This window comes from Saccopteryx bilineata, chromosome 8 (assembly GCF_036850765.1).
Source record: "Saccopteryx bilineata isolate mSacBil1 chromosome 8, mSacBil1_pri_phased_curated, whole genome shotgun sequence".
Lineage (NCBI taxonomy): Eukaryota > Metazoa > Chordata > Mammalia > Chiroptera > Emballonuridae > Saccopteryx > Saccopteryx bilineata.
This window is the reverse complement of record NC_089497.1, coordinates 42,568,999-42,581,586: the sequence shown is the minus strand read 5'-3', so window position 1 is coordinate 42,581,586 and position 12,588 is coordinate 42,568,999. Positions and strand designations below refer to the sequence as shown.

The 12,588-nt window shown below is 46.5% G+C and overlaps 1 protein-coding gene across 5 annotated transcripts in view; it reads right to left on the bottom strand.

The window, feature by feature from the left end:
• Positions 1–1,236: 1,236 nt before the first annotated feature.
• The window catches only part of SIDT1 (SID1 transmembrane family member 1), a 103,857-nt gene continuing 92,505 nt past the window's right edge, over positions 1,237–12,588 (bottom strand). For 2 of the 5 annotated variants that reach the window (XM_066241299.1, XM_066241303.1), the window contains exons 20-26: positions 10,830–10,844; positions 9,685–9,761; positions 8,767–8,813; positions 6,272–6,377; positions 6,075–6,185; positions 5,120–5,233; positions 1,237–3,110 (exon numbers count right to left, since the gene is read on the bottom strand). In XM_066241299.1, coding sequence (XP_066097396.1) covers positions 3,048–3,110; positions 5,120–5,233; positions 6,075–6,185; positions 6,272–6,377; positions 8,767–8,813; positions 9,685–9,761; positions 10,830–10,844 — 533 coding nt within the window. In that variant the 3' untranslated portion in view covers positions 1,237–3,047. Of the gene's footprint in view, positions 3,111–5,119; positions 5,234–6,074; positions 6,186–6,271; positions 6,378–8,766; positions 8,814–9,684; positions 9,765–10,829; positions 10,845–12,588 lie in introns of all 5 variants that reach the window. The other 3 variants (XM_066241301.1, XM_066241302.1, XM_066241300.1) reach the window with 2 other exon arrangements.

Genomic DNA, 12,588 nt, shown 5'->3' with positions numbered 1-12,588 from the left:
GCTAAAATAAAACCCGCCTAAGCCCTCAGCCATCTAGCATCAGCCCTCAGCCATCTAGCATCAGCAGGCGGGTCGCCTCTCCGCGTTCGCCCAAGGGGTGAGGAGGTTATTTTTTATGTGGCCCGTGTCGCCCCTCTGGCTGCCACATCTCCGTCCCGCTCCAGCCAGGCTGCTCTTATTACTCCTGGGCCTGCTCGGCCTCTTCGCAGGGGCTGTTGATCTCGTCACCCTCTTGCGGAACTTGGCTTTCAGAGTGGCCTTCCCTTCTCCTACAAAGAGTGGAAAGTTCACAAGCCTGGGCAAAGTCGCACCGGCGTTGTCCTACATGTGCACGGGGGACCGGTCCGTTCTGAACAGCTCGGGTGGCCCCCTCCACCCAGCACTGCTGGCCTCCCCGCGGGGGCGGCCGAACCACTTGCCCGAGTTCTCCAACCACGAGATCGGCACTGTGGGAAGAAGGAGCAACAAGGACCTTTAGAATTGATCATTGTAACAGTGGGCTTGGTCTGGGTTTTTAGTCCTGCTGCAGAGAACAAAACTGACCGCTAGGTGTGAGTTTATAGCAGAAGACGAACTTCAGAAGCTGGTCAAGAACACAGCAGTGGCCCTGGCCGGTTGGCTCAGCGGTAGAGCCTCGGCCTGGCGTGCGGGGGATCCGGGTTCAATTCCCGGCCAGGGCACACAGGAGAAGCGCCCATTTGCTTCTCCACCCCCCACCCCCTCCTTCCTCTCTGTCTCTCTCTTCCCCTCCAGCAGCCAAGGCTCCATTGGAGCAAAGATGGACCGGGCGCTGGGGATGGCTCCTTGGCCTCTGCCCCAGGCGCTAGAGTGGCTCTGGTCGCGGCATAGCGACGCCCCGGAGGGGCAGAGCATCGCCCCCTGGTGGGCAGAGCGTCGCCCCTGGTGGGCGTGCCGGGTGGATCCCGGTCGGGCGCATGCGGGAGTCTGTCTGACTGTCTCTCCCCGTTTCCAGCTTCAGAAAAAAAAAAAAAAGAACACAGAGCGCCATTCACCCACTTTCCAGGGCCCCTCTCCGAGTCCGGGACAGATTTCTCAAGCAAGCCACGGAGCAGGTAGTGTCTGACAGCTGGTGCACTGCCGGCCACAGGGCTACCTGAGCAGCCTCCGTTCACTTTCCCTTAGTGGATATTTTTTTGGATTTGAAACCGTTAGCCCATTAAAAGAAAAGAGTTAGTTCAAGCCATAGTTAAACAGATTCAAAATTTGTTTTAGATGTTAGACCAACACAACCATTTAATAGGTGGCCTTCATATGGCCTATGGAAGCCAATAATTTTTTTTTTTAATATTTGTACATGAGTTTTTATTTTGTAGAACACTTTTCACCAGTATTAACTTATCCGATCATACCACGACTGCGTAAGTGAGGCAACGATTTTCTCTCCAGGGCGGGCCCCCAACAATTTTTTAAGGAATAAAGAGTAACAAAAGACCAATTGCAAATATGGGGGCATTTTAGGGAGAAAAAAATCATGAAATATTTCATTCATTGAAAGCATCTTTGTGTCTTAAAAGTCAGGGAAAGTTTGCTACTGAAACTTCCAAATTGTGTTTTTGAACATTATGCGGGTATTTTAGAGAAAGGATAACAGTTTTTAAAAGAAAGAACGGCTGCTCCGTTTCTCTAATGAATGGTCAGGAAAGCAGAGGTGAGACGTGCCCAGTTTCACAGGCAAATATATCTGTGTGTGTGTTTTCTGATTACATCACACTCAGGTAACAAAGCCTGATCCAAACGGGACTTTCGGGGCGGAGCTGCCACACATCATCGTGGAGGGAAGCAGGACGCTGAGCTTTCACCATCTTCCTGGGGAGGCGATGAGAAGAATCATCGCAATCATTCAGGGGCAACCCAAAGAATCCTGAATTGTCTGTGCTTTTTGCAACTAGAGAGTGAGAGTAAAATGCATTCACCCTGAGAAATATGTCTAGAGAACTCCAGGGAGAGTCTGGAGGCCCTGGTCTGCATAAAGTGACAGAGAGGGGGCTGGGTCAGTGCTAGAGGGGCTAGTGCTGTGTCCCCCAAGGTGAGGGGGGCCCAGGATGGAGCAGTTTGAGTGGGAGGCACGAGGAAGTACTTCCGCCTGGGCTGAATTTGCTCCAGGAGCCCAAGTCCCTTGGGTGAGTCCTGTTTGCTTGATGTCACCGGTCCCTTAGGACAGGTGGTCATTTCTCTTGCTCCTCCTGCTGCTAGAAGAGTTCTCTCATCTCCCGTTCCACCTCGGAGCTGGTCTGTGGCATAACCGGGCCTTCTCAAGAAGGCAGAGCCTGAGTTCTGGGCTCCATACACAGCGGTGAGATGCAGACACCAAGGAGCAGGCGAGCACCCAAGCCCTGGTTCCAGAGGCCTGTGAGGAGGACTGTGTGACAAGGCCCCATCCACAGTCCCTCTGCGGAGGTCAGGGACCTGGCGGAAACACACAGCATTCCTTTGAGGAGGTGACTAGCTGGTGCTGATGAAACATCTTTCCCAGTTGGGCAGGGCACCTGTCTATCCCTCTACCAGACTCTGAGGAAGCGTGTCATCCCGGGAGCCTGGAGAAGCGAGCTGGTGCTCTGAGATGTCTCGAGCAGCAGATGTTGCAGCGGTGTAATGGGGGCTCACCCCAGGTTTCTGGGTGGGAATCTGAGCTGCTGCCTTCGTGGGCACGGAGGCAGCCAGAGGGAACAGCGCGGCAACGTTCTGCCATTTCTGGCAAGTCCCAGGTGGCTTGAGTGGACTCCCGGGCTAGTGAGTTGACTTCGATGCGCTGTTTGCTCATGTCCAGTTCAAGGGGGAGCAGAAGGGGATGGAGGTTTCTTGACTCTTCATGGTCTGCCTCTGTCCACAGCTGAATTCCCTCCTGCCTCCCTTCTCACAGGCTTGACTCTTCCCTGCTCCTCTCCTCTTCGTGGGAGTGTGTACAGAGTGGACCACAGGGGGTGCGTGGAGCATTCTGCAGTGGTTACTTTGCTGCAGGCCCTGCATTATTCATGAAACAGCACCAAGGTCGACCGCTCCCTCTCTCCCCTCCTGATGTCGGAGGCTCAGAAGACAGGGATCTTGTCCCTCCGAACGACATCCAGGTCATCATCCAGGGTTAACAAAACCTGACAGGAGACGGGCAGAGAAATGAAATGAACGCACTGTCACAGCCACAGTGAGTCCCTACTTTCTCTCTGAGGCTCACACGGACTGCAACTACAATGCCCTTACTCGTTCTCGTGTCTGCTGCAGCTTTCTACAGTGCCGGGCTCCTAAGAGGCACTTATCCTAGTTACACAGGGCACATGATAGATTAATAAGTTCACTTATTAATTAATTCAAATATTTATCAAGGGTCTATCATGTGCTTCACTTATTAAAGAATTTTTTTCCCATTGATTTGAGGGGGAGGGGAGAGAGAGAAAGAGAGAGAGAGGCCTCAACTCTTTGTTCTACATAGTTGTTCCATTTAGTTGCGCGCTCTCTGACTGCTTCTCATATGTGCCCTGACTGAGGATTAAACCTTTGACCTCAGCATGCCCGGAGGACACTCTATCCCAGGGGTTGGCAACCTCTGGCTTGCGAACCAGATGTGGCTCTTTTGATGGCTGCATCTGGCTCGCAGACAAATCTTTAATAAAAAAAACAATAACGTTAAAAATTTAAAACATTCTCATGTATTACAATCTATTCATTTCCTACCGCTCATGTTCATGGTTGTGGGTGGCTGGAGCCAATTACAGCTGTCCTCCGGGACAACACCAAATTTTTACTGGATAATGTTTAATGTACATGAGTCATTGTATGGCTCTCACGGAATTACATTTTAAAATATGTGGCATTCATGGCTCTCTCAGCCAAAAAGATTCCCGACCCCTGCTCTATCCTATCCACTAAGCCACCCAGCCAGGGCCAGTTCACTTATTAATTAATTCAAATATTTATCAAGGGTCTATCATGTGCTATTCCAGGTGCTGGAGATGTAGCTTGCAACGGAAGAGGCAAACAAACCCTTCTTTCCTGGAGCTTACATTCGACAGAAGGCTCCAGACATGAAGCAAATGCATGAGTAAAATATATGTAGTATGTAGACAGAAGTACGTGCCAAGTATAGTATGTTAGATGGCAATATGTACTGAGGATAAAAATTAAACTATGGAGAGAACATGATAAGTATGGGGTAGAGAATTGTAAACATTTACTTTTGAGAGGGTAGCTGGAAAAGTCATTGTTTAGAAGGGACCACTTAGGTCAAGAATGAAAGGAAATGAAGTCTTATTTCACAAAGTGTTGCAATACACAAGTTTTATCCTCCTCCTCCATTTTTAGATTCCTCCATCACCACTCTCTCCACATGGAACCCTTCATTCCACTTTCTTCTTATACAGATTACACTTCTGGAACTGGCCACCAGGGGGCAGCCCTGCTCTACTCTTGAGGTGATAAGGCCAGAGCAGACCACTGAAAGGGGGCAGTGTTGGGAGTCCTGGAGACCTACTCCTGTTATTTGTCAAGGGAACCTGGACAGGTACTAAAGACTTTTAATTTAGAAAGTCAAAATTAATATGAAAGGATACCAGGAGTTATCATCCAAGGTTGTGATAATAAGCCTGGCTTCCGGGAAGGCGTTTGGGTAAAAAATAAAGGGACTACGTGAAAGATTTGGAAGCGACTGGTTAGAAGGCAACAGAAGCCCGGATGCTATCCTGAGCTACTGCAGGAATTTGTAAATGATCTGTAAGATATCCAGTGAGGTTGGAGGAAAAGGAGGAAGGTGGGTATAGCACAAGAGGGAATAACCGAACGCTATAGCAATTTTAGTGAAGGTAGGAAAGTGATGTCTGGGGGGTTCTGGGCATGTGAGTTCTCATTACCAATCCAACCCAAACATGATGCGGCTTAAGAAAAATCATTTTGTCACTCTGCGTCTTAAAATACTGAAGAATAAAGAAAAAGAAAAATAAATATCTACCCAAAAGATACAACGCAAAAAAAAGAGACAATCTACATATTGAATCACAATGAGGGAAATTAGGGAGAAATACAAAGGAAGGTGTAAGGAAGAGGGGGAGAGAAATAAAGAGAGTACAGGATGTAGAGAGAAGAAATGAACAAAAATGTATTATACACTCACCAAAAATGAGAAAAACAGGGCAGTGGCAGACAGGAAGTGCCAGATGTCATGGCCATCAAAGAAATCCAGCAGGATACATTCCTGGTTCTTCTCCCGGGATTCAGCTGGGGTTCCCTGCAGGTAGGTATTTCCCACGGCTCAACTGTTTAGAGCTGAGCATCCAGAAAGCTGCACAAATGCTACTGGATGTCTGACTCAAAAAGTTAGCGTCCAAGCAAACATATATTTAGAAAAAACTTGCACATAAATTGTTTATAGCAGCATCATTAATAAGAACCCCAAAGTGGAAACAACCCAAATATCCAACAATTTATGAATGAATAGATAAAATGTAGTGTATCCGCACAATGGAATATGATCTGGCAATTGAAAGACCTGAAGTACTTGTAGACACAACACGATGAATCTAGGCACCATTAGGCTACGTGAAGGAAAAAAGCCACATTGTATATGATCTCACTTATACGAACTGTCCAGAATGGGCCGACCTACAGAGACAACAGAGAGATGAGTGGTTGCCCAGGGCTAAGGTGTTCAAGAGAGATGGGGAGTTTCTTTCTGGAGTGACAAAAATGTTCTAAAATTAACTGTGAAGATGGAGAGTGGTGATGTCCTTATTCTGTGCCTCGGTGATATCACTGACGTCCTGTGCCTCAGCTTACCAGCCTGTGAAATGGATCTATAAACACCTGCACTAGATATTTGTTAATGGATGGTGATTCTGATGAGAAAGGTGGAGAAGATACACTGACCAAAGTTCTGCACATAGGAAACATTCACGATGATGACAACGTGCCGGTTCACTGAGCATTTGTGTGTGAATGTTCAAGCTTTTAGAGAAAGCTTTTGTTTTGTTTTGGAGAATATCAAAAAGATAATCAGCAACGAGCACATGGAGAGAGGGAGGCAGGATGGGGAGAGAACCTCCCCTTGGAAAAGAAAACCGTTCTCTTACCTCCCAGCTGCTAAGATTCTGGAAGAAAAAATACAGGGCGGCGGCCCACACCACGGCGGTGGCGACAATGCAGAAGAGCGGGATGGGGAGGACCTTCTCCGAGCTGCGGAGCTGTGGGTGAGAAGCGGAGGCTGCCACGCTGCCGCCTGCCCCGCCAGCCGGAGCCCAGCGCGGGCGCCCCCCGCTGCCTCGCTTACCTTCATGATGATGTAAAAGGCCAGGTAGAGCAGCAGGTTACAGATGAAGATGCTCAGCATGTAGGAAGCAAAGTCCCTGGGCCGGTAGATCAGTCCGAAGAGGGCGCTGAACACGTGGGGAGGAATTACGTTGCTGTGGTGAAGGTGGCTTTGTAACTTTTTGACTTTTTCACTTTCCTACTCCCATTTTTGCAAGGAAGGGAATTAAAAAAAACCCTGACATATTACAAGTAACTTAATTAAAATTTTTTTTTTATTGATTTTAGCGAGAGAGAAAGGGGGGGAGAGAGAGAGAGAGAGAGAGAGAGAGAGAGAGAGGAACTTCTAGTTGTTCCTATATGTGCCCCAATCAGGGATCAAAGTGGCAACCTCTGCATTTTGGGACAATGCTCTAACCATCTGAGTATCCAGCCAGGGCACAAGTACTTTTTAACTAGCTACAGCCAGTGGTCCCCAACCCCCGGGTCACAGACCGGTAGCGGTCCGTGGGCCATTTGGTACCGGTCCACAGAGAAAGAATAAATAACTTACATTATTTCTGTTTTATTTATATTATATTTAAGTCTGAACAATATATATATTTTTTTGTATTTTTCCGAAGCTGGAAACGGGGAGGCAGTCAGACAGACTTCCGCATGCGCCCGACCGGGATCCACCCAGCATGCCCACCGGGGGGCGATGCTCTGCCCATCTTGGGGCATCGCTCTGCCGCAATCAGAGCCATTCTAGCACTTGAGGCAGAGGCCACAGAGCCATCCTCAGCACCCGGGGAAATTTTGCTCCAATGGAGCCTTGGCTGCGGGAGGGGAAGAGAAAGACAGAGAGGAAGGAGAGGGGGAGGGGTGGAGAGGCATATGGGTGCTTCTCCTGTGTGCCCTGGCCGGAAATTGAACCTGGGACTCCTGCATGCCAGGCCGATGCTCTACCACTGAGCCAACTGGCCAGGGCCACAATGTTTTATTTTTTAAAAATGACCAGATTCCCTCTGTTACATCGGTCTAAGACTTACTCTTGACGGTTGTCTTGGTCACGTGATACATTTATCTGTCCCACCCTAAAGGCCGGTCTGTGAAAATATTTTCTGACATTAAACCAGTCCGTGGCCCAAAAAAGGTTGGGGACCTTTTTCAGAACACTCCGTTCTAATGATTGTAAAGTTCCCATAAGTGGATGCACCATAAAGAATCATATCTGCCCTCGACTGAACTGAAGAATTTTCCTTTCGTCCTTCGGTTTTTCACTACTATAAGAACACCACAATGAATAAATGAGTATCTTCAGACATATTGTGCTTTTTTTTTTCCTATTGAAGATTAATTCATTAGACTAGATTACTAGAAGTAGGAATGTCTAAAATAATTAGCCTGACACACATCATCAAATTTTGGCTAGCTGTCTATGGTTTTAAAATTAATACTCAAATTTATTACCCTGTCTTACAGAGTCACCAGGTCTGTGGGGTCTGCCCTAAAAGGGTGGTCCAAAAAGGCACCGCAGGTGACCACTGCCAAGATTCGTTCATCTTGACTCTTCCTCATGTAAAGGAGTGATCCTTATCCTGAAGTAATAATTCCTGGGTGACAACATTATGGGGAGTTTCTTGCAGAAGGATATGGTGCCCCAGTAAGAGTCAAAGGATCCTGAGTAGAGTTTGGCTTCCCTGGACGTATGCCTCCTTCTTTATTCCTTTTCTGTCTTAAAGGGCAGCAGAAGTAGAGAGCCGTCTTCCCATCAAAGGTCACTGACCCAGGGGAGCGTATCAACTAAGAACCACTAGCAAAAGCAGCTCAACTTACTTCTTTTTAAAGGATTAATAAAATATCTCTCATTCACATTTTTAAGTTGAGGATAAGTTGCATAAAATAGTTACAGCTAGGAAAAGTATGTCTGTCACACGGTTCTATTTTGAGGCTATTTGAGGGGAAAAAGGCCAAGATGGTAATGGGGGGAAAAAAAGAGGAGGAATGATAAAAATAGGGAGAAAAGTAGGGAGAATGAGACCTAGAGGGAAAAAATGAATAGGAAAAAGACTTTTACATATACACCTCCCCCCTTCTCTCTAAGAGAAATGCTTACTGGGTAGTCTTTATGGAAAGTTCTAAGAAAAAAATTAAAACTATGTTTCATTTTTTGCAATTATGGGCATAATTTATCATCTCTTTATCTATCTATCTATCTATCTATCATCTATCTATCTGCCTACCTATCTAAACTAATCTACCCATCAATTCAATGTTTGTCTTGTTGAACAAATGAAAGTGCATTAAACCCCATCCTTTAAGAGAGGTCACTATTGGTACACAAGAACTTCCTAGTGCAAAGAGCTTTCTCTGAAGGAAAAAAATACCTTTTTTTCAAGTCTCTAGGGCTAGCTCAGTCCTATGCTCTCCTTAATTTCTGATGTCTTTATAAAAATGACAGCCAAGGAAAGCTAAACCACAGTGTTATAGACACTAATAAAGAGGAAAAAAAAGTGTTTTCCTAAGATTACTTACAAGGACCAGTTAACCAGGTTCCCCACAATAAGCAACACCATCCTGTCCTGAAAAGGAGGAAAGGAAATATTGAAAAGCCCTTATCCTCAGTCCCCTCAATTTTCAGTGCCTATAGCTTCTGTCTAAGCCTCTAGTGGGCTAAAAGTTTCCCACAGTCCTTTTCCTAAAATCCTTCTGACTATAAACTGTTATCAGCTACTTAGTCCAAATACCATCGCTGGTTCCGCTCTCTGAAAGGTTGGGGCAGTGACTCAGAGGAGGTATTAGCTTTTCCAAGGTCACTGGCCAGCAAGCCAAGACATAGCTATGACCAAGGCCCCGATTCCTCTGCTCAGTGTGGAAATGCATAATACACTGAAAACTATAGGGATAGTTTTTAAAAGTTGAATTTAACTGTTAAGCAATAACCACAGTTTTGAAAACATTCTTGCTCATTGTAAAAAAACACTGTATAAAAATCAAACAAATGCATAATGTGGAAAGTGTTAAGTTCCTAATGAAAATGATTGGAGTAGTCATAGGTCCCAGTTTGCTTGGGACAGTCTGGTTTATGTCTGCCATCCTGGTGCAATTATTACTAGTGCCTCTTTCACTTACCCAAGTGAACTGATCTTACCTCTTGGGATGATTATTTATAGGGACACCCTACAGCAAAGATCATTGTTTAGTTTTGTACACACACACACACATTTCTTTATATACTAGCAATATTTCATGTAAACAATGTGACTATCCCAGCTTGTTCTTTTATGAACAAGAAGAATAAGCAACATGCTTCTTCCCTCTGACTGGACTCAGCCACCCTGGACCATCTGGCCCTCTGGCTTCGGGGAGCCTGAGTGACTGCCCGGAGCCTGCCCCTCCTGCTGTTCCCCACTCCCTAGGAGTGGGCCAAGGAACACAGGAGCACGCACGTACCATATAGAGAGGCCGGCTGCACTGATGGATGCAGTCCGTGTAGAGCACCATAGCAGCCCGCCGGAAAATCCCCAGATCTGCTGATGACACAATTGCATGGTAAGAAAGCTTAGTCAGAGATCATACAAAATGCTCCCTAATGGCCCAAGCTTTTGGGGTCAGGATGATGTCATCTTCACCTCATAAAAAGGGTGCTTTGCACTTAATAGGTGTGCAATAAATTCTTGCTTTAAAAAATAGCACTGACACCACCCGTGCTTTCGTGGAGGGTGTGCCATGTCCACGGGCCATACTGCAAGAGGCACATGGGCGACCAGCAGTCACCAAGTGGGTGGCCGGCCAACCCTCCTACAGTCTCCTTCAGCTAAGTTTCCCTTGTTTACAATTTACTCCAGTGGTGTTTCCTTTAGAGCAGAGATGTTGTGGGGCCCCTCAAGCTCACCTTAAAACATCTGATCTGCTCTCTCTAGAGGAAGGGAACGCTTAGCTTGTAAAAGTCCTAATGCGTCCTTTTCTGTGTGGTTTTAAGTCAGTAAGAATTAAACCAAGGGATACTGAGTGCGTTCAGAAAACCTAAACCTGTACTGAAACAATAATCATCACTGATCCCATTTGAAATCACAAATTTAGTTAAAACAATAATCACATTTAGTTAAAATGGGGATACATAGGAAAGATTTTAAAAAACACAATCCTTCAAAAGGATGGTATGAAACACAGTGAGTGTGTGTGTTATAACTGTTGTATGAAGAGTCAGAATCACAGGTGGGGCTGTTTTTCTCTGAGCCGTCCACCCTGGAGATGTCACGCACAAGGCTGGGTAAGCACTCAGCAAGGGTGGATCCCAGCTCTGTGGGGAATGCTACCCTGGGGTCCATTTAACCAGCCTCCGCTAGACTCTGAGATACACAGGGGAAGAAGGAGGCCCGGCACCGCCATGCAACAGCCCAGAAGGGGCGCGCAGTGGGCAGGCGGGTGGGGTCGGAGTGATACTCGCCTCTGCGCCTCTCTTCCGCTGCCCCCCTCCCGCCGAGACTGCCCGACCTGGAAGGAGGTGTTCAGGGAGCAGGGCTGGCAGGACAACCAGGAGTGTCGCTTTGCTAAAAGAACAGTCTAGAACCCTGTGAAGGGCTGCTGAACATTACCTGTGTCAGACACATCTGAATCAGTGGACAGCAGAGAAGAAATGAGAAGAAAAAGAAGAAAAAAAAAGATTTGTAAGAAGATAGCCAAACAGGTAAACTAACGGCCATTTTATTTTTCTCTCTTAAATGGATCACTTGAATGTTATTTCCTGATTATAAAAGTAATGTTTGCTCATCATCAAGAGCAGATTTTTTTTCCGCCTGTCTCAAACATTCAGAAGTTTACTATCCGTCAAGGAGGGAACCAGACCTCTCTGTCCGCTTTTGTGCACTGCTTAGGAATAACCCGTCCTCTCTCCGAGCCCTCCCTGCGGCCCTTCGGGGGTGGGGGGCTCCGGCAGCACATCAGTGATCCGGGCAAGTAGTTCTACGGGTTTCTGTCCCACGTATGAAAGCTCTGCCTCACTGCTGCTGCCTTTTCCGTGTCCATGTTTATTCTCACGTGCGGCCTGAGAGCCACAGAGAAAGGAGCATGCGATCTGAGGAAGTAACGGGATCCGTGGTGGGATTCAGAGGTTAGCACTGGTCCCGGAGGACTGATACCTGACGTTTTACTGAGTTTGGAGAACCGGTTGTTAAAATGGCATTGTAATCAGGGCGCTCTCTAAAGCGGGAGCCTGGGCAGCCGCCCAGGATGGAAATCACAAATTTACATTCCTTACTCTTTTTTAATGTTCATCTGTGCAACCATGTATTCTAAGTGCCCGTAATAATGTTCGTTCCGTCCACAGGTGAAAAAAATGGCAAGTGAGGACACCAATCAAGAATATGGAAATATCTTAAACAACAGTTTTATTGTTTTTTGTCAGTATTATTTAATATTTATTTTTATTTTTATTTTTTTTATTTTTATTCATTTTAGAGAGGAGAGGGAGAGTGAGGAGAGACAGAGAGAGAGAAGGGGGGGGAGGAGCTGGAAGCATCAACTCCCATATGTGCCTTGACCAGGCAAGCCCAGGGTTTCGAACCGGCGACCTCAGCATTTCCAGGTCGACGCTTTATCCACTGCGCCATCACAGGTCAGGCTATTTAATATTTTTTATTAATATTTTAAAACTCTTATAATCTAGTTTTGTGTACCTCTTTTATTCTCATTTAAGTATTAAATGCATGAAATATTAAACTACCTTTCAGTATATTGTTTTTTATACTTAAAGCAGTCATTAGGGCAGAGAACTGGTTGTTAACTTATACTGCTCACAAAAATTAGGGGATATTTTATGGCTTCATATTGATTTTAAAATATCCCCTAAGTTTTGTGAGCAGTACGTTTGAATCCCACCACTGAACAGGAGCTTTTGAAATGGGCAGAGAGGTGACTGAACCACTCTGTCCACTAACTCAACTTCCTGCTTTTGAACTAAGTCTAGATGCAATTGTTGTCACAATGAAATAGAGAGTTTTCTTTTTGACTCTGGTAAATCTGTAACTACTTGGGGAAGATTCCCGGGTAAGGAGATTGACAATACTCAGCTAAGCCAGATGCTGATTATCTTCCATCTGCCCCCTCAGAACTGTGCGCCATGAACATCTCTCTGTCCTGCACCAGGCCTGCGAGACCGCCTGGATGGTCACTGGTGGATTCCCCACTCTCCGTGCAGTTGGACAGTGGGAAACCCCAGCAGGAGAGGGAGGGACAGAGGCAGGAGAGTGAGCTCAGAGTGTTTACCTTCCTGGGCCCTCCCGGTGTCTGTCAACCAAAGGTCCTTGCCCCTTTCAGAGAATGGCTTCCTCCCCACGATGCTCTCTTTCCACATTT